Here is a 21,306-nt window from a genome sequence, read left to right as displayed (position 1 = left end):
TGCACTCTTCCTTCTATTGCTCAGCTCTCATCTGCTACCTTCAATTTGTACAATTACAGCTTGTAGCAATTATATCCTTTTGCTATAATAGGTATATTAAGGACAATCTATTTTAAAGAGTTTAACTTCAGGGTGCTGTTCTCCATTAGTAAATACTGTTAATGGAGGTCTGTCATTACTGAGACCTGCAGAAGGGCTCTTCTTGGAGCTGCTTCTGTCCAGCTCTTGGATCAGTTATCCAAAACCCTGCCATCCCACACCCCGAGGGTACCTTAGTCTGGATAAAAATAGCACATAAGCACTGAAAGAAACACCATCTGCAGCTGTAGAGCTGTACAGCAAGTAGTCTGTCACACAGGAGGGACTCAGGAGCAGCTGGTGCTGAAGTCCCCTCATTAACCCATATCAGAGTCCCAGTCCCCAGCCTGGTCCCCTGGACTGAACATTTGCAGCACACATGGTGGACCTTGTCTAGAGGAGCTGTGAGTGGCTCAGACTCCACAACCCTTCCAGATGTTGGATCACGTAGAGTTTTCTCTGAAACCAGCTGAACTTGTATGCAACAAAACTGCCACGAGAGCCAAACCAAAGGGACGGGCAGGGGACCTGCTGTGAGTCTGCAGGACTGCTCTGGAACAAGGCAGGAATGGTGCTGCAGCCAGGAGGGGTGGGAAGCTGCAGTGCAGATCTCCCCAGAGCTGCATGCAGGGGCTGCACAGAAACTCCAGCCCTTGACTAGTCCCACCACAAGACACAGAGCAGAAAATGCTGCAATGCTGGCCATGGTACAATCTTCATGCTTGCTTCACAGAGGAGGTGGAGTATTCAGTTGCACATGTATTCATTCCTGAGCATCTTTGGAAGGGAGAATGGTAAGCAATTTGAGTTTAGGTGACTAAGCCAACTATTTATCTAAAAAATGCCAGATAGAGCAAAAGCATTTTGGACACTATCTAAACTGCTGTGAAAAAGAATGCTTCCAGTTGTAGGTAAAACGATAGCATTCATTTGAATAATCAAGTAGTTATTCAAAGTGATTGCCTATATTGGTGTGTATGGAACGACTTTTCAAAATCAATTTTCCATGAAAATGACATTTTAAAATAAATTACTTAAATAAAAAAACCCCAGAACCCTAAGTATATAAAGTAGGAAGAATGGAGAGCTTAATAATTTTTAAAGCAAATACAACATCTGACTGAACTTAGCATCCAGCTGACTTTTTTTCCTTATGCCAAGCAATTTGGTGATTTAAAATTTCTTGTAAAGAAAGAAATTTGGTAAAGACATACTTGGGCACTGGGTTTTAAAAACCCTTAAAGTGGATTTTAAAAAGACCTGAAGTCAAGAGCCACTGCAAACCAGAAAAAATAAATAGACCTTCAAGACATTAACTGACTTGAATCTAATAAAATGCCTTTCTATTCTTCTCTCCAGACTTCATTGAAATCCATATACAACTTTCTTTTTAAAGAGAAAGTGCAACTGTACAACTGTTTCTCCCTTCTGCATTATTTCACTACTTCAAAAACAAAAGGCTTAGATCAATTATAAAACATAACAACAGGAAATACACATAAAAAGTAAATTTAAAAAAAAGCTTATAGACCATCTTAAGTTTTCTTAATATTTGCAAAGTGGTCTTAATTTTATCAGGAGACGGATGGAAGGCCAACATACAGGTGACAGTCCTCAAAGTAGCTAAGTATCACCGGTCACTGCCAGCTTCTATGCCAAAGAACAGTTTTACCTGAAACAGTACATATGTCCCCCTAACGTGCCTCTAGAAATTTATCTTTAAAATTAATTGGAATTATATTTTCATATAAAATGAGAGAGGTACCAAGCTGGACTAGCAAGTATACAGTACACGAAGAAAGTTCTCTTATTCCTGTTTCTCTACAGGAAAAACTTTGTATTGCAAGAATGATGCTGCATGTGCCATTTAATCCTGCCCTTTGGGCAGAGCTGCCTCCCCTATGAATGTGCTTTTATCATTTGGCTGTGTAAGACTTGCCCCTTTCATGAAATTCATGTGAAAAATAAGCGCATAGAAAATGAGGAGGCAAGCAGATGTAACACTGAGATAGAGCTACATGACTCTGAAAGCTTTTCTTCATAAGTAAGGGACTCCCCTTTGTGAATGCAATAAAAACTACCAGTGACAGACATGATCAATAAGTGCTGCTCAATGATCTCCAGTTAGGAGAGAGAGGCCTCTCCCTCTCTCTCAATACTATAGATCAGCATATAGGTATTTAGTACTGCAACTAAGTATTCTGACAAGTTGAAAGTATCTAAATATATATGTATTAAAACATGTTTTCTACATTACACACTTTACACATTTGTCCACATAGGCAAAATTTTCATGGGCTTACAGACTACTCATCCTAACCAAACAGCCAATAGCATTGCTCTTACTGTCATGGGTGTCTGCACCACTCTCAAACACTTCAACCTCTTTCATGATCTTTTTCAAAAATATGTAACTGTCATTAACTATCAATCTTACATTGATGTAGGTTACATATTGTAACAAAATAGCTTTTCTTAGTACAAATGTTCTAACATTACAAAATGTTAAAATACAACATAGTATTACATTACCGTATAAGTAGTACCATTCAAATATGATTCTTAGGGGTTAAAAAGACATATTTCTATGAACAGTCTCAAAAAAAGATACACCACAGTAATTAAATGTGAATATTTTTAAGAAATTGAATGATGTGTACAAGAATCCTAATTTCAAGCTTCCACTGGTTTAAGCAGATCATAAATGTGTAAAAATAAAGAGGAAAGAGGTTCTACATTATTATTTTAATGTTCAGAACTGACAGTGATTGAGATCAATGGTATTATGTGGCAGCATGAATCAAGCCAAAGCACATTTCTGCCTGCAAAATTGTATGATAGATACCTGTATCTACAATATTGTTCTTTTATCTTTGCCTGTTACAGTAATTGAAACAATGCCTGTATTTGTTAGTTGCTCCTTTTGAAAACACTCTTAGAAGGAATGGTTTATTAATCAAGATAGGAAGACATAATATTTCCATTTTTCAAATCAATGACTAAGACTTATCCTCGCTTCTTAAAAACACAGAGCAAAATGTTAAGATCTCCATGGTACAGGCTGTGGACCAGAAGGAGAAGCTTGCCCCAAACTTTACTTGTATTACCATATACAAAATAGTGTCAGGTGCTCCCTGACTGGTGTCCACGCAGATTTCAGTTTCAACCTATGCAAGCAGTTCATAGCATTGTCCTTCATATCTTTTCTTTTGTCCAGATAAGAAAATTTCCGGCGTTGCTAAAGGCATTTTAAAAGATAAACAAAACCTCTTCCTTCAGCTGTGTACACATGTGCTGGCTGACATGTTCAGTACATAGAGATCAGTAAAAATACAGGTTGAGTTTCCTTTTAATCTATTTTTGATAAACTTTTCTTTCTCTTCTTAGAAGACACCAGACTTGTGACAAATCTAGAGCTGTAATTGCACTGAAGCAAACCATGCACCAAAGCTTACTAGTCTCAAGCAAAAATGGCTTGAGGCGATGTAGTTAGCCCTTACACATTGGACAGACTTTGCAGAAGATGTGAAAGCATTAAACAGGAAGGATTATATTATTAAGAAACCAGTTAAAGCTGTTATTTTCTGCTGAAACAGGGAACAAGTATTCCTTAAAGTTGATGCCCATTTGTTATTGCAAGAGAACATGAAATCAATGGCAGAGACATTCTGGGACGTACAAGGAGAACCAACTCCACTGGAGCGCTCCCTTACACAAACCATGGAGGCAGAGCTGCTCCAGATGCTCATTTCTGCAAGCACAGTTACCTGGAACATCTTCAGCCATTCCTGGAGGCCGGAGGGCGGCTGCACGGATGTGATGCGGCGCCGCTGCTGCCCCTGCCCATTGGCTGCCCGCAGGTCCCCAAACGTCGTCGGTGTGGCGGAACATGGCACCAGCCCCGTGGTACTGCCACACAAACAAAAAGTGACAGCCATAGGTAAAACATCAAGGAAAATTCACAAGAGAGCAAAAAAAATATCTAGTATATAATTTGCAACTACTATTTAAACTCTTTAGCTTCAAGCAAAAGCATTAGCGTGAAGAATTGTTCTGCTGGTCACTCGAGAGGTCAGTCCCTCAACTGGATAAATCTGCCTGCTTCTACCCCTGCAGTGCTAGCCCTCCAACTAGGGGAGAAATAAGGATCACATTTCAAAGCTGAAAAATTATCACTCTGTTAACTGCCCGGCAAGTTGTGTGTAAAGATACAGGTTTACACATTCCTTTCCTTGCCAAAGTATTTCCTTTCCTTCTGGGCTACACTGCTGCCTTCTGACGGGGGATGTAGGAAGCCAGATCTCAGACTTCCACCTGTATGTGAAATGTGCTAGTGCTGCTTCATCTCCAAACAGAAAGGGGGGGAAAAAAATCTATTTTTAGGTTTTAATATATTTTGTTGACAAAGAGCTAGTAATATCAAGCAGTTCTAGTGGCTTAGTGGTCTGGAATTGGACTTTGAAATACTCTATATGGTCTTTTAGTTTGTGTGTTGATGGAATGACACAGGAACTAAAGGGAGGGGGTGTGAAGTGAAAAGGGAAAAGGAGCCAAAGGTGCTCTCTGAATCACAGTTTGATTTTTTTCACTCTGACATGTTAAAAACCAGCTCATTCGTACGGAATGGAGCTTTTAAAAGAGCTGGGATTAAGCTCCTATTGTGGGAGTCTAAAGAAATACAGCTGACTGTGTTTTCTGGTTTGGGTTTTTTTTGTTTGATTGTTTTTTTCATTTTCAGGATTGGTTTTTCTTTTGGTTTTGTTTCGTTTTTTATATAAAATGTAAAGTACTTCATTCACAGAATATCAAAGCTGTATTCCCTAGCAGGAAATATGGAACCCCAGAAGTATTTGCACAAACATGGACACTTTAAATATAGTGTGAGACTCCAAAAAACCCTCTGCTATTTTGTAGGATAAACCCAACTTTTTAGCAGGCATGAGCTTAGAGGGTTTACTGATTTTTCAGTGGCTACACCAATAGCTTTAAATGATGCAAGGCAAGTTCATTTTAATATTTACCTCATTATGCTCTACAAATATTTCACTCTACTCTTCCTTACTCTGAAGGAAAATCATAGCATATCCTAACATTTACCCAAACTGGTCAAGAAAAGTAAAGATTCGTTTAAGCAGGCCTATTTTTAACTGTTCATTTTGCTGAGTAATAACAGAAACAGAAGCTGGTATGAAAATACTGTTTCAGAGATGAAGGATCCACCCAACGGCATTTGTTTACTGACTTTACCTGTTATATGCAAACAAAGTTCATCAGCTGGTCAATTTTAAAGTCCCTGATCCTAGGGAAAATGGAAACAAGCAGGCACAAGAACTGCATCATTTGCCTACATATTATTTAGATAAAACCAAATCAAAGAGTTTAAGAGAGGAGGATCAAATGTTACTTAAGGATTCTTTTATGCCAATAGCTATTCAAAATCCAAGTAATGTCAGTTAAAAGTATTTTTAAAATAAAAATGTGATTTTACAGCTTAGTCATTCTAATCACCTGCATAGAGATCAGCATAAGGCCTATCATTCAAGGTCCAAAAAAAGGCACTTGAAATTAGTTTTTATTCGTTCTGAGCAGTATTGTAGCCTTGAACTTGCCCCAGTAGAACTATTACACTTTACTTTCTTCTGCTGTAAACTGGTTCTCAGTCAAAAACAGTTATTCAAAACATGATTTAAAAGTTTCTTTCCTTGGACCTCAGATGAAACCAGAAGACACTTGTTCATGCTTCATTTTTCCTCCACGTTTTCATCCCCCTGAAACGACGAGTCAGGTCTCTGTGAAAGCTGGACAAGTCCAGCAGAACCTGACAGACACACTTGCCAAAAATTCGCTTTTCTTTAATGCTGAACTGTTTACTCTTCTGGGAGTGCAGAGAACTCCCAGTGTGTCAACTTAAGAAATGGTGGCCAGCAAGAGAGTCCTTCCATTAGACTGTCTCAGAAATCAGAAGACACCACCTGCAGGCCTGGGGGGATGTGGAAGCTGCAACAAGTGCCTCTCAGCAACAGCACATCTCCTCCTTTACTCTGCTGCAGCATTCACACATGTAAAAAGCAACCCTAGGACCTGCTGCCTAAGTTTTCACTCATCACCTGATAAACCTCTTAAAGGAAGAGAAATAAAATATAAACTATTTGCAAGAGCTATCAGTGACTGAACACTACTGCAATGCATTCAAAAGAAGTGTCATTTCCAGAGAGCCTTGGGAGGCTCACGGAAGGGATGATGCTTATAGTGGGGAAAAAACGCAAAATACTGTAAATTCAAACAGGATGGGAAGCAGTGTGACATCCAAGCACAATAGTTATGGCAATTACATAGTAAGAATGCAGTTGTAAGGCGTGCATGCACAGCCCTGCTCTGCTGCTCATGGTTAGGAGTGCTTTACCCCACGAAGCACCTGGTGGGAACAGCAGCAGGGATTTGTGCTTCCTGGCTCCACACAGCAGCAGCAAGGAAGCAGAGCAGAACTCCTAATACTTTCACATTGTGGATAGCAAATACATGTGTGTTCCTGTTAAGATCAGATGGTCTGCTCTGCCTACATGAATTTCCATTCTCTCACTCCTGTTACCATAGCAAAGTGATACATTTGATCACAATTTTAATAGTCTTAGGGTTTATCGTTATGTCCCTTTTTAAAATCTGTTTGACTTTATTCCCAAGAATGCTCTAGCCCTCACAAAGTCTCTTAAGTAAATGGGCATGCTATATTTAGAATGAAACACAAACCTCAACTGAACAAATGCAAGTCTGGCTACTTCATTAAAACTCATCTTCAGTTCACGTAATTTAAATTAGCAAAGCAATATACAAATGCTGATACCACCTCTTCTTTGCTTTACAGTGTTTTAACATTAAGAGGAGCTTAATTAATCAGGCTCAGCAATTGGAAAGACAGGATATACGCAGGAATCAGGATCCAGTGATCTGTCATTGCATTTAATTACCTTGTGTATTCTGAGACTTTGCAGGGTTTCTTTCCCAGAGAGAAAGAACGGACCTCGGAGCCATGGTCCAACTTTCTCTTCATCTGCAAGGTGAGGGAAAAAGAGTAACAACATGGATTTAGTTACACAATCAACCTTAGTTATGTGTACTTCTGTAAAATTAACACATTTTTACCTTCTACTTTTATACCAAATTTCAAAAAGTTGACACTCATAAAATCACTTAAAGCAGTATTTTATTTTCTGAATTCAACAATATTTGATATATTTTTAAAGGGTGCATGTATATATTATTGCTCTTTTAGGATCCAAAATCTATTGGAATTACATTCTTTTAATTCCTAAAATGTGCAAAAGTGTGTGGAACTGTGTTAATTTATTTTGTGTTGGTTTATTCACTAAACTGTTCTCTCTCTGTTCTCCCAGCAGAGGAGTGAAGGAACTAAACCAAAGCCATGGATTCTTTGTGTTCAGGTTCATTGCTTAGTCTGTCATTGAAATGGTTAAATTTTAGGTAGCCTATCTGCATTATAAACCATATTTATTTCAGGGCCTAAAAAAAATATAAAAAATTACTGTATCTTTTGTCTATACTTTTATCTTAAAGCTGTACATTGAAAACATTTCTAAAACTGCAGTAAAACTGAGTGACAGATTAACCAGTATTTTTCCAAGAAGGGTATGGATGAAAAACACTACACCCTAGTCTCGAATGTCACCCGCAATTAGATATGATCAAAACCAAATAATGAGCAGGGCAGCTGCTAAAAGGGGAAGCCAGACTGCAAAAATTACCAAAGAGATAGAAACCAATGAAAGCCATATTTATCTAGGCAGACAAATAGAGATTACTTTCTACATATTTGGGTAATCTTTAACCACAGACTTTTGGACTAAATGAGATGTGTGCCAAATGCAACTTCTGAGTTTTTGTTGGTTTTCCTTTTTTTGTTGTTTTTTGAGATGTGATACACCACAACAGTTTAGCCAGCTGAAAAATGTGTACTGCTGTTTACAACTGTGAGCTGCAAAATACATAAACTACTAGTATTACATTTTGACTTTAGTAAAACCATTTGCTTCCTTTTTTCAAAATTTGATGTTTAAGACAGAGTTTAAAAGTTGGCATCTTTCATACACAAATGATTTGATCTTTTTTAATGTTGTATTATAACATAGTTATTTAACCATTTATTGTATCAGTCTAGCTACCTAACACAAAACACCCCAAGCCCAACAGGATTCTCTAAAGCTTATGGTCCATATACTTTTGTTGTGATTTTGGTTATTTATACTTTTAAAATATCCTTATGGCTTTACCTAAAACGGTCACCAAAGATCTCGTGTTCTGCTTCATTAGTGCTTACACAGGAAAGCTAAGGGTGGTTTTTATGGGAACAGCTACAGCACAACCTGACAAGCTCGCCTTGTAGCTGTGTTTTCTTGCCCATGCCTCACATGGGACACTCCACGGCATTTCACCAGACGAGCACTGAGCCAGAACCGCCTGCATGCTGCCGAATCACCAGCCTCACCTCGCTGCTTCCCCACACCCCAGGAGGAGCAGCCCCCCTGCTCCCCCCAAGAAAAGCAGTTACAAGGATCACTGAAAAATAATGGATCCCATCTTTTATGGCTGTGCTAGGTGGGTGAGCCATCAGAATTACCGGAAGCATAAGTAAGATGTTTGAGAACGAATTTCAGTATTTGATGATAGAGTTTTCAGAAAGGATTCTTCCTGTTCATGAAAAATTTTTATTTCTAGCTTGCCTTTCTGAAACATTATTATCAGCGTATTCCTCTTCTGCTTCTCACAAGAGGGAGATGCAGTTTTGCAAAAGCACATCTTAAAAATAAGAAGTAGAAAGCCTACAGCAGAACACTCAGCTCTGGTGATTTATTCTTTTGCGTTAGCAAAGAAAACAACATGCATTATGTTGCCTAATAATGATTTCACCTGTTTCTTTTGGCTGGGTTTTTTTTCAGTCATTTTAGGCAACTTTCTAACGGGGTCCACCACGCAGACTGACTTTCAGTATCTCAGAAGGTGCTAAGTAAATAGACGGCCAAAAATGCCGTTTATCATATGAAGAAGATAAAACTTTCTTACAGCAGAGAGGTCTAGTGACAAGATTCAGACATCAGTAAGGTCTCCGTGTAACCAAAACACAGAAACCGTCGAGCAAACATCCCTCTAAACATTTAATTTGTCGCTAGGAAAACACAACTCCTTCAGACAACGTTTATTTATCAAACTAACCGAGACTGCAGAATATGAAAAAAAATTATTATCTATAAAAAACGAAAAGAAGGGGCAGCAAACTGCATTCCGCATCGCCGCCCGCCACCAAGCGCTGGCAGCGCTCCCCGGCAGCGCGCTGACTGCAGCTACGGCCGGGCGGCAGCCCCCGCCGCCGGCACGTCTCCGCCCGCGGACCGCCGCCGCCGCGGCCCCCGCCCGCCCCTCCCTGCCCCCGCGCCCTCCGCGGCCGCGCACCCGCGGGGAGGGCAGGCCAGGCGGGGGGGCGGACACTCACTTTGTAGAAGATCATCTTGAGGGTGCCGTAGAAGCCCATGGTGTCGGCGCGCTTCCCCTTGCGCGGCGGCGGCGGCGCCCCGCGGGCCCGGCGGCCGGGCAGGCGCTGGCAGTACAGCCCCTTCTCCGGCAGGTAGGTCACCGCCTCCCGCGCCGACATGCTCGGGCACGGCGGGCGGCGGCGGCGGCGCTGCTCGGCCCGGCTGGCCCGGCCCTGCCCTGCCTGCGCGGAGCGCGGCTCCCCCTGCCCGCCCTGCCCGCCGCCTGCCTCCGCCCGCCCCCCGCGCCCGCCCCGTCCCTCCCTCCCCGCCCGCCTCCGCAGCGGCGGCGCGGCACTGCGGGATGCGCGGCCGGGAGGGACCCGCGGGCCCCGCCGGCGGGAAACCGCCCCCAGCCCGCGCCGACGGGTAGGAATTAAAAAAAATACCCCAGCGCTGCGTGGGTTTTGGGCTACCTCCCCCTTTCCCCTTCGCCCCCCCCACCCGCCCCCTTCTCCCGCACCGCCTCCGAGGCAGGGGCTGCCCCCAGCCCTCGCTCTGTTCTCTCAGTGCCACTCTCTCCACGGTTTTCCAAGCGGGTGCAAAACAAGCTCGTTTCCACTAATTATAATTATACCGTCGCCCTCGGCGGGCCTGGCTGGACTCGTCCATGACTGCATTCCGTGGACAGACGCAAATTAGTCCTCCAAAAGTGCGGGTAATTTTAGAATAATTTGAAATGCACTACAGTTTTGCCAGGGAAAAAGATGCTGAAATACCCTCTATTGGCTAGACAATAGAATAAACGGTTTTTGAAGATTTAGGAGTTGAACGAGCCGAATCCAGCAATTATGTAATACACATTAAATTGGTAATCCCGAGCAGAGCCGCGGCGGAGCTGTCAGCGGCGGGAGCGGGGTTTCCCCAGCAGGGAGGCAGGCAGAGCCCTCCCCGCGCACCTGGAGCAGCCTGGGCGCGCACACGCGCTCCCCTGAACCGCACAAGGCAGCTCTTGGGCGGCACCAAGCCATCTTAGCTCGGGCTTCAGATCCTACGCAGGATTCTCACCTGGATTTCAGGGAAAGCACAAGGAAAGCCCTTGGTAATTACTTGCTAAAGAACGCTCCTTTTTTGGTCATTGTTCACATCAACAAATCTGTCCGGCTCACCCTTACGGCTCGATTCAAGGGCATTGAAGTTCCTGACACATAGGCTGGGCTCTCAGACAGATACCTGGAACCGGCACAGCAGCTAGGCAGCTTGATTTTTTTTTTAGTTTCTATACAGACAACTCAAGAGACTTCAGCTTCAGAAATTTTTCTTTCTTTTTCTTTTTTTCCCTTTTCCCTCCTGCAAAGTTTTCTGCCCAAGTTCAGAACAGAGCATACCCTGAACACGATCTGAAGCTGCAGCATTCCCCTGTAATTTTCCCCAGGTGCAGTGGAAACTGGAGATGCTCAGCAGCCCTCCAGACCGATTCACTCAAACAGAAGGAAGCATGTAGTCCGTTCCTACTGACCTGAGGGGAAACTATCTTCTTCTTTATCACCCAAAGCAGCACAGAAAAGGTTCTACCTTTACAGAACATACATTTAAAGGAATGGAAGCACTTTCTGTTAAACCCATTATCTTCCTCATTACTACTTTAAAAAAATCTCACATGTATTATTACTTAGCAATAGCTAAGTGTGGCAGGTGTTAGCACAGCCAGGTAAGGTGAAATCACTACCCCCACAGCACAGATTCTTCCTCTTGGTGGTTTTATGTATCTCCCATCCAGCACTGAGTCTCCACAGTGTTTTTCATCTCCCAGTGAAAATGGTTCTGCCCATCAAATCTTGGCATTTATGCCATTATCCACTAAACTGCAGTGCTGTATATTTTATGAGAACAAAATGGTCTTGAGTTGACTTCATACCTCAGATATGAACAGAGCTGTACATATCCCGGGAGACTATTACTGCTTGCCTTTGCTAGCACATCACATGCAAAAGGGAAGGGAAAAAACCACAGGCTGCATATACACATTGAATAACCACAGAAAGCAAATTAATACTCAGACCATCAGAGTAAGAAAGAATTTGAACATTATCACTGTGAGGACTTAGAAGTACTTTATATATGTGCTTGCCTAATGTCCTGTGATACTTGCAGCTATCTCTGCCCCTTCTCCCATCAGTGAATGCACTCGATGCAGAGGGGGGGGTGATGGCTACTCTTGTTCCAGCACAGAAACAGGAACGGGCAGGAAATCCCCAGAGATTAGCCTCTCCCCCAGCCCAAAGGCAAGTGTAATCTGACAGCATGGCTAGATTTATCTTTTCAACAAAATGTGCTCCGGAATTAAGCAGTCAATGAGTTGAATAATAATTAGAAATTACTATTTTCCTCTCTTTTGGAGTACTACTATTGCAGATTACTTCTCTTTTGATCATGATTGGCAGATATTCTCCCATGGTAAAAAATCCCACTGACTTAACTACTAATCACTTTGCCACAGTCAGGACCCATGTAATAACCCCAGCAATCATTTGCTAATGGTAGAAAACTTGGTATGTCAGGTATTTATTCTGCACAAAAGGTTTGGGCTTTTCCCTAATTTTTGATACAGATATCACAGATAGATGTGACATTTAAACAATGACCATCTCTCATCTAGCAGTCTGCCTTTCTCAGAGCAAAAACCAAAAATTGCACATGGCTATGGCGCTGGCTCTCACCTTCTTAGTATTTATCTCTGTAGTGGTCCCACTTTTGATTGTCCACAAATAAAGAAACTTTCCCTCTATCTCAAACCAAGTTTGATAGTCTCTAGGTAATTGCAACATTACTCTAGTTGGATGTTTGCTCTTCCCCAAAATGCTTAACCACAGCCTAGGCTCTCCCTAGTTATTAGAGGAGAACATGCTCCACCAAAGGCTGAGGGCACCTACTGTTAGACTCCCACTCTAAATTCCTGTCTAGAAAGGATTTTCTCTCTCTCTCTTGACTTTGAGAACCACCCTGTCCTCAGAAAAAATTTGTGTAATGAATTCACTACACTCTCCCTTGTAGGAAATTAATTAAGGTTTTGCAAAAGTGATGTGGAACTGCCTAACGTGGGAAGACAGAGGTCACACAGCCTCACTCCGTGCCTTCTGGGAAGATACAAAGGTGGGAGAATAAGACCACAACCCTGCAGGTGCTTTTGAGAGCCTGACAGCAAGTAACAAAGATGATGCATTCACTTACGTCTCTACCAACATTTGAAATAGTATTTACTACAGTAACTTAATGCTCCAGGAATACTTAATGGTATAAAGTAAACATTCATCACAAATTAAGGTCCACTGAGGAAGACTACAGTTTAAAGCAATGTTTAGAGAAAAATCAAAAGTTACCATGTTTCTTTCCCTGTCTGGTATATATGTAATTTCAAAGGTTGCTCTTGCTTTGTTTAAGCTGACAATAATTTTTCAAGTTCTTAAAACCATAAGCAACATACAATTCATGACATTTAGAAAAATGTCTACACCAAAATTACATAGTTTTCAGTGGACACAAGTCCAATCTTATTTCCCGTCAGTGCTGCCAACTCTTAATTAAAAAAAATTCACAGCATCCAATTCTTTTCCTGTTGGCAACACTTCTAGCACCTTTACCAGTTTGTCATGTGGCATGCTGTAATTAAGACTGTCTATTACTTCTAATGAAAGACTAGAATGAATTACAGAAATCACCCGCAGAGCTATATAATCCCCAGAAGAACGGAGATTACAGTGCAACAGACCAAAGAAACAACATTTTTGTTGGTTTTTTTTTTTTTAAGTTGGAGAAACATTTTTGAGTGGAGAGACTACAGGATGGTCTGGCTGTGGTAATAGCCAGTCAGCATTTTGAAAAAACACTGGTGCTTAAACCAGGGAATGCAAAAACCATAATTGGCATTTCACATACACACATATGTGTGTCGGGAGCATAATGTGTGCAAGAGGAACTGTGGAGCAATATGGTTTGGTATCTCCATTAATATTGGTAAATGCATCATTCAAGACAGTGCCAGAAGGGATTCTGTGTACTCTGCACATTTAGCAGACGCTTAGCAGACTGACTCCTTTAGAAACATTTCAGAGAGATTTTTGTGTGTTGTCTAATAGGATTGCAGGGTTTTTTCTATCCAGGAAATCAAACATCCTAAGCAGGAGGGGCCAAATCCTTAGCTGTGCAAGATTTACCCTGGACACAGTGAAGATGACCCGAGAAGAATGGTCATGCTCAGTTGTTTTCCCCTTTCTCAAATTTGGACCCACTTAGGCTTTAAACACTCCCCTTCTGCTCGGTAATCTAGTTTGGGCAGCTGCAGCAGCCAGCACTTTGTCTTCTATATTCGACCTATTCATCCAACTACATACTTCATTTAATTTGCCAAATGCTCCCATTCAGGCAAGAATCTGGCCCCACAGAGAGGTACTTCTGCCATCTGCTTTAGACATTTAACTACAGCTTTTCTTAGGACACCTACATTTAAAAGCCCAAGTTCCCATTCACTCAATGGGAAAGGCACATGCTAGAGTGTAACATGTATAAGGTCTCAGAAAAGGAGAAAAACATTCCACATGACAGCAAGTGTTTAACATGTTTCAAAGTAATTCAGGGTGGGCCTTTCCACTACAAAAAGCCACTACTATTATTGTTAGATCTTTTTCTTTTTGAGCTATAATGAAATTAAACATGTGACCCACTGGGATCATAGAAATCCCATGTTCTCATGGTTTCTCCCAATTTAGTTTGGGCTAGCCAGCAGAACTACAGGCTACAGGCTGCAGATTTGAGATTTATTAGTGTGCATCCTAGTTGCTGAGCTGGAAGTATTTTATGGGTAAATTCCAGATCAGTGGGCAGGGTGAGACAAAGGTTTAGCACACTCACCAGTTTACTTGGCTAAGGAAGTTCAAAGGCACAGTGCAGGATGCACCTATCACACAGGTGTAACTGTGTACAATACACCATTAGTATTGATGCTGCAGAACAGACCTGGAGAAATGAATTTAGGTGCACCAGTTTGTGACCAACAGTTGCTACATTACAGCCATGAGGGAAGAACAAAACCAACTTGGCTCCCTGGAAGCAGCTCGGATAGAAGAATTTCTGCTCAATTTATTTATAATGTGGGCAGCAAGCTTAGAAAGGTTCACTCCTGCATGTTTGCCTTAATACAGCTGAGGAAGAAATTTACACTTATGATCATGTGTAGTTCAAGTGTAGTACAAGCAATTCTGGACGCTGCAATGTGCACTGACCAGCAGCTTAATGATAAATGACATATTATTATAATACTGATGAACTTAAGGTTTGGGAGGAAGTAGTGAATGCAACAGTAACTCTATTAGGGGAGGAAGGACCCAGAGAGGCATTACATTAAGTTGCATGAAGCCTTCCAAAGCTTACTTAAGTGGAGTGGAGAATATGTATTATGAAGTATGATAGGTAATACCAAACTGTTTCACTAGCTGTATAATGTTTCTTGGCAAAGCATTTTGAAGACTGCTTTCAAAATGAAATTTCCCACACATGATTATCTGTGATTTCCATGCAAAGTAAGGTACTGTAGTCCAACAAAATTGTAAAAAGACTTTAAGCTTTGTTTCTGCAGGGAAGGAAATGGCATCGGTAACAACTGAAAAAAATCAATTAATATTTATTTATAAATCCTGATCCTATTAGGATAGCGTGAACTTTGATTACAAATACCATTTTAAAGGTATATATCTATAGCAGAGATTTCCCATAAACTACTTTCTTAAAATACTTGCTTTTAAAAAAAATAGAGCTCTAAATGCATTGTGATAAATTCAAAAGGTGTGCTAGTTAATGGCTGTAAAAAATAGCTTTGAAAAGGATTTAAACATGACGTGTATATAACAGACTTCAGCATTGGATGCTTATAATAAACTTCAAATTATGTTTTAAGAGCAGGGAGATTTCACAGACAGGCTTAATGTAATATGGCATTGCTGTGTCTCCAGCAGAGCAGAACTCCCCTCTGAAGGTCATACATCCTGTCCTCTTTGCTGGTTCCCTGGAGCTGGGCACAGAACTTGCAGCATATGCTCCAATGCTTAGGTTATTTTAAAGGAGTACAGCCAAAGCTGTCATATGCCCATTAATGAAAGGAACAGATCCATGCACTCTTCCTTGGTGATAACACCAGCTTAAAGATGTCCCAGGCTCACCTGCTCATTCCTGTCCCCGAATGGCTCTTGCCCTTAATTCTGCAGGAACAAACATCTGTAGAAACACCCTGTGAACCAGATTAATTAACTGATGCAGGGTAAAGAGAGATGGGTTTAAGTTTTTACCCTTGGGGTTTTCTTTTTTCTTTCTTTCAGAACTAGTTGCTAGTTTCAATTTCTACCACGCTTTCACAAACAGCTGAGCCAGCAGAAGCAAATGAGCAATTCACAGGCAGGGCACAAACTCCTTGAGCCAGCTACACCACTGAGAAAAAGGTATGAGGAACTATGACCTGCGTGTCCCATGCAGAGAGGATAAGCCTATTATTTACACCTAGAGGCACCACTCTCTCTCAGCTATACCTTCATGTGCATTTAAGCCAGCACAGCCACTGGGAAGAAGAAAAAAACAAACAGTTCCTGCACTTGTGGCTGCCCTTGGCCACTCATTTCTATGCTTGCATCACCTTCTCAGGTGCCATCACAGACTCCATTGTATGGCTCTCTGGTCAACTACAGTGGCCACTGACCCTGGGACCTTTTTGCTAGGCTATTTTCCAGCTGGGTCAGATTCCTCATCTCTCTCACTGCACAGCCACACACACATGTGCCTGCATAGCGAGAGGTACAGCCCACTCTCTCCTTTTTAACCTCAGAAGAGCTTGAACACTTGCAAAACTACAGCCCTAGGTGAGAAACCCCAAGGAACTGTGGGGTTTGGGCTTTGTCCTCCCAACCTAGAGGACTGTATTATCACCAGAACAATTTATTTGCACACAAAAATATACTTCAGTCTGAGATAAATGGAAATGGACACTAAAAGATTTACCACCAAACAAGTACAACAAGGTGAACCACAGGCAGGGGGTATAATGCCAGCCTTCTTTAAACAAGTCACGTTGTAACTCCAGGAAGCTTGTCTCATTAGAACTCTATATTATTTCACTGAATAAAACCAACAAAACCAGAACATTTTTCTTCCCAAAGCATTTTTCTTCCTGTTAAAGAAAAAGATAAATGAAAACAAAATATCAGTGCAGCTAAGCTTCCTGTTGCTTTTAATTCCCTGTGACAGTAACCACATGCAAGTTTCCTACCCAGAAATATGTGGTTTGTTTTAAAACTAGCAATATTAGCATATAATAAACATTTTTTTCAGGGTGCATATTCATAAGGAGCAGAGTTAAGGTTGATAATGCAACCTGCACTTTCATATCCTTCACCGCTTTCTGTGCAACAGGAACATTATGAGTTGCTTTACTGAGTTTTGTTTTTACAGAGTATTTTAAGTTTATTCATTTTTCAAAGGAATAAGAAGGTATTACATATAATACATCTTGCAAAACAGTCTCTAATGGCAGCAGATCTTCATAAGAACTACGTCTCCATTCATTGTGCTCCTATTAAAGTTAACTGTAATCTATTTATTATATCATTAAACTTAATATATTGTGAGATGAATTCTATTTATAGATGCAGTAATAGCTGTGCTAATCACTCAAGTTCACATTGAACCAGGCTGTGCTTCTGAGTCACAGCAGCAGTTGCTTCAGAGACCAAAGGACATTCCTAAATTTCCTGAAGTGATGACCTTGCCTGTTACACACTGGGCAAGTGGCCCTGCAAGCCTCTGGCTCCCACCCTTGCACTGAGGAGGAAGCTCCCACCACACACCCCATCCCCTTCCCTCCCTGCCCACTCTTCTCCCAGGTATCCACACGCACCACTGAGGGCAAGGGCAGTGGCTGCCACACCACACCAGCAGCAGAGGCCACCTGGGCACAGGGTGTTCTGTTGGCACAACAGGAGGACAGCAGCCACTGACTGGGGTCTTTTAAAAATAATTGTACTTTATATTCCTATCATAGTCATTTCACAGATTATGCATGTGACAATAGTCCATAAAGTCACATAGAGACTGTCCTTAGGCACACAAAGCACAAGCCCTGCTTGCTGATCAATAGATGACAAACATGATACAAAATAAATTAATAGGTATCAGTTCCTTTTCTCAATATTTCAACCAGAGAGCTGAGGTTTTTTGTTTATATTGACAAGAATGTTTCCAAATTGGAGAAGTACGCATTTCTGCCTTTGAACACCAACGTTCAAACTGTTTTCACTCAAATATAAGCAGGTTGTCAAATCACCTTTGTACAGAAAAAGAAATGTGTGTTTGGACTTGGAAGGCTTACCAAAAATGTCTGTCCTTTGCACTGAATACAAATGGGGGACTGGTATCTACTGCTGTTTTCTGTTAAGTTTTCCTTTTTCTTTTATTTTTTGAGATAGCTTTATTTTAATTGCCAAGAGAAGTTCTTGTTTATCTGGCATAATCTATACAAATTTATTTACAAAATAGTTTCTGTTGTCATTTGTGGTATGTGAAAATGAGAAGGGGTTAGTTGTGAGTCTTGAGGCTACAGACAGAAGAATTCCTGGAATTAGAGATTAAGCCAGAAGGATTTAGGAAGAATGTAAAGAAAAAACTATTAAAAATGTCAAATCTCTTTTCCTACCTGTTTTACCTAAAGGGGGTAAAAGGTTACAAAACCAAGCATTCAAAAGAATTTGAAATGACAGGAATAAGATGCTTTTACTACGAAAGAGCTGCTTAACAAGATAGCCTGTGCATGGTACATACTAAATAAGAGAGATTCTGTGGAAACGGTGTTTGAGGTTGTGATTTACTATACATTGTTATCCACCTGTGCACATGCATCAAGTTTGCAAAGGCAAACATTCCAATGTTTTAGGCATGGCATCCTGGCATCCATTTTATAGCATCAAGGGAATTCACCCCATCATGTGGCAATGCATTGACTCCCAGCCCAGTGTGGCAGGCAGGAGCACAGCCTGAGCCCCCAGGTGACACCCCACCACCGTGGGTAACCACAGTGAGGAACAGCAGGGTGCCACCTTTGGTGCAAAAGCTTTAGAGGAAGGTGAAATGTCATGTGCCAGGTCAGTTTGCTGGTAACAGGAGTGTAGGATCCTTGAGTCTCAGCTTTGCAGAGGTGATTGTTCTGTTGAATATGTGGGAATTTCCTGGCTCTCTCTATCTTTTCCTCCTCCTTGTTTCTCTGTAAGCATCATCCCCAAGGTCCTCCATCTTTTCCTCCTCCATTCTCTTGCCCTGTGCTTCCTGTATCAATATCCTGGCCAGTATTTCCCCCATAGTTTGGCCCATCCTGCCCTCTCCACAACATCACAGTCTAACAAGACTTACTGTCCCACTTTATAACTCCTTTCCTTTCCCTTCCCATTCTCAACCACGTTTTCTCCCTCCCTGGAATTCAGGACCATTTTTCCATACAATGTTCAACCATCCACAAGGCAGGGGACATCTGGACTGCAGGACACAGAATCATATAAAGGCCTGGGTTGGAAGGGATCTTCAAGATCATTTAGTTCCAACCTCCACCACTTTGGTCTTTGATGCCACCCACTAGATCAGGTTCTTCATGGCCTCATCCAACCTGGCCTTGAACAATTCCAGATATGGGGCATCCATAAGTTCTCTGAGCAATCCTCAGTGCCTCCCTAGCCCCTGGGTAAAGAATTTCTTCCAAAGATCTAATTAAACCTCTCTTCTTTCAGTTTAAAACTGTTCCCCTTGTTCTGTCATTACCTGCCTGTATAAAAAGTGACTCTCCCTCATTTTTATAAGCCTTCTTGAGGAACTGAAAGGCCACAGTGATGTGTCCCTGGAGCCTTCTCATCTCCAGGCTGAACAACCCCAGCTCTCTCATGCTGTCTTCACTGAAGTGCTTCAGCCCCCTGAAATGCTTCTCGTTTGCTTTGTCTAATACCTGCACCAGCAAGTTACCTAGAGAATATTTGGTGTTTTCTCTGCCATCCTTGCCCACATCTGCAGAGCAAATGGAAGCAGCCACTAGAGGGAAGATGCAGTTCTGCCAACATTGCCTTTAGCTACAGAATGCTTGGTGAGTCCCAGGTCAGTCAGGTCAGTCTGGTCAGCACTATGACTGGTAGGACACAGACTCCTTGCAGCCCAGAGTGTCTCTGGTACATGAAAATGGTCATTTTCCCATGACACACACACTCTGCCCTAGCATTAAGCAGCAGTGGTGGTTATAAAAGGGAAAACTGCACATTCTACCTGCTTGATCCAGCTTCCTTTTCTCACCCAAGCCATGTCTACAGTAGAGCACAGAGAAGGGGATTTACTCCTTTTCCATGAGCCCTCATGATTTATTGCCATGACAACTCACCCCTCTCTGGAGGCCTGGGGGAGCCCTGTGAGCTAGTTTCTCCTGAGTACATTCTTCCTGCAGTGGAGGATGGATGCCAAACCTTTGCAGAGCAGAAAGGAATGCCAGGCATCCCGGGGTCACACCAGATGCTTTGAAGGCTTGCTAACCCACTGTCATTAACCTTATGCTGTGCAATTGCATGTCAAAATGGGCTACAGGCAGAGCAAGGAGGCCAGCAAACCTGCCCCAACTAAAAACACTCTTCCCTGAACAGGTGCTTCCAGTCTGGAAACCACACAGCATGCTTGCCTGCCTCTACAAGAGACACAGCCCTGCATAACTTCAGGTAACCAGTCCTTCATCCAGACAAGAGGGATGACAATTGCTAATAATTTATTTTACACTGGATTTAACTTTACCAGCACAACTCTTTATAACAGATGTTTCATAGAATTCAAGAAGTATGAAATAGGTGGCACATTTCACAGTATTTCAGAGATATTTTCAGTGCTACCTGTAGAAAACCTAAGAACTAAGCATAAAAAAGGAAAACTACCCTACCTGTCCGCTGTTATGTCTAAGCTTCTTTTGGGAAGGCATTTTGTTAAATAAAACTCATGCTTTCTTTATAAAGCTATAATATTTATACTTGAATTTAAAAAACTACAAGTTAAAAACCTCTGTTTCTACCCTCAAGGAAAACTGCATCTTGCAACATTCACATAACCTCAGACATCACATATTTAACCATTTCTCTAAAAATTTCTTAACTGCCAGATCAGTGTAATGGAACTGATGTGCTCCCTAAACCAATCCATTCACTGTGGGTTAAATAGCAAGACAGTTAACGAAACTCCTGGGTTTTGAAGCTTTATTTATAGACTGGATGGAGTAAATTAAAGATTTTGAAATTTTTTTGTTTGCTGTTCCATTCACTCGTAACCACAAAATTAGATGGCAACCGTGGTTTTGATGTTTGAAAGTTTATGGAGACTCAGTATTTCACAAATCCAATTATTTGAGGAAATGCAGTCCTTCTAATGTTACTGATTTACGAATTAAATGCCAGGGAATAGTCCATGTCACCAATGTGGTTGGTTGTACAGGGAAGTATCTTAAAACTATTTTAAAATAAGAGGAAAAAAATGCAGAATATTGCAAACTATTATTTGAAATTAGCACATTGGAAGAGAGATTTAAGATTCTGTAATAAAGCCTGTGCAAATATATGTCCTAGTTCCTATTCCTTTTATTTTGCTGAAAGCAACTACTAAAGCTTGTTATTAGCTATACCATTGCTTAAGCAATGCCAGCAATGTT

At 41.5% G+C, this 21,306-nt stretch overlaps 1 protein-coding gene across 6 annotated transcripts in view; it reads right to left on the bottom strand.

Moving 5' to 3' along the window:
- Positions 1–21,306, bottom strand: part of FBXW7 (F-box and WD repeat domain containing 7) — a 177,125-nt gene that overhangs the window by 23,282 nt on the left and 132,537 nt on the right. For 4 of the 6 annotated variants that reach the window (XM_064710849.1, XM_064710848.1, XM_064710850.1 and 1 more), the window contains exons 3-4: positions 7,044–7,126; positions 3,846–3,987 (exon numbers count right to left, since the gene is read on the bottom strand). In XM_064710849.1, coding sequence (XP_064566919.1) covers positions 3,846–3,987; positions 7,044–7,126 — 225 coding nt within the window. Of the gene's footprint in view, positions 1–3,845; positions 3,988–7,043; positions 7,127–9,580; positions 9,819–16,648; positions 16,768–21,306 lie in introns of those variants that run through there. The other 2 variants (XM_064710851.1, XM_064710853.1) reach the window with 2 other exon arrangements.

The sequence above is a fragment of the Zonotrichia leucophrys genome, chromosome 4 (assembly GCF_028769735.1).
Source record: "Zonotrichia leucophrys gambelii isolate GWCS_2022_RI chromosome 4, RI_Zleu_2.0, whole genome shotgun sequence".
Taxonomy (NCBI): Eukaryota; Metazoa; Chordata; class Aves; order Passeriformes; family Passerellidae; genus Zonotrichia; species Zonotrichia leucophrys.
Note: the sequence above shows the minus strand (reverse complement) of the source record. Positions and strands in the feature narration are given on the sequence as shown.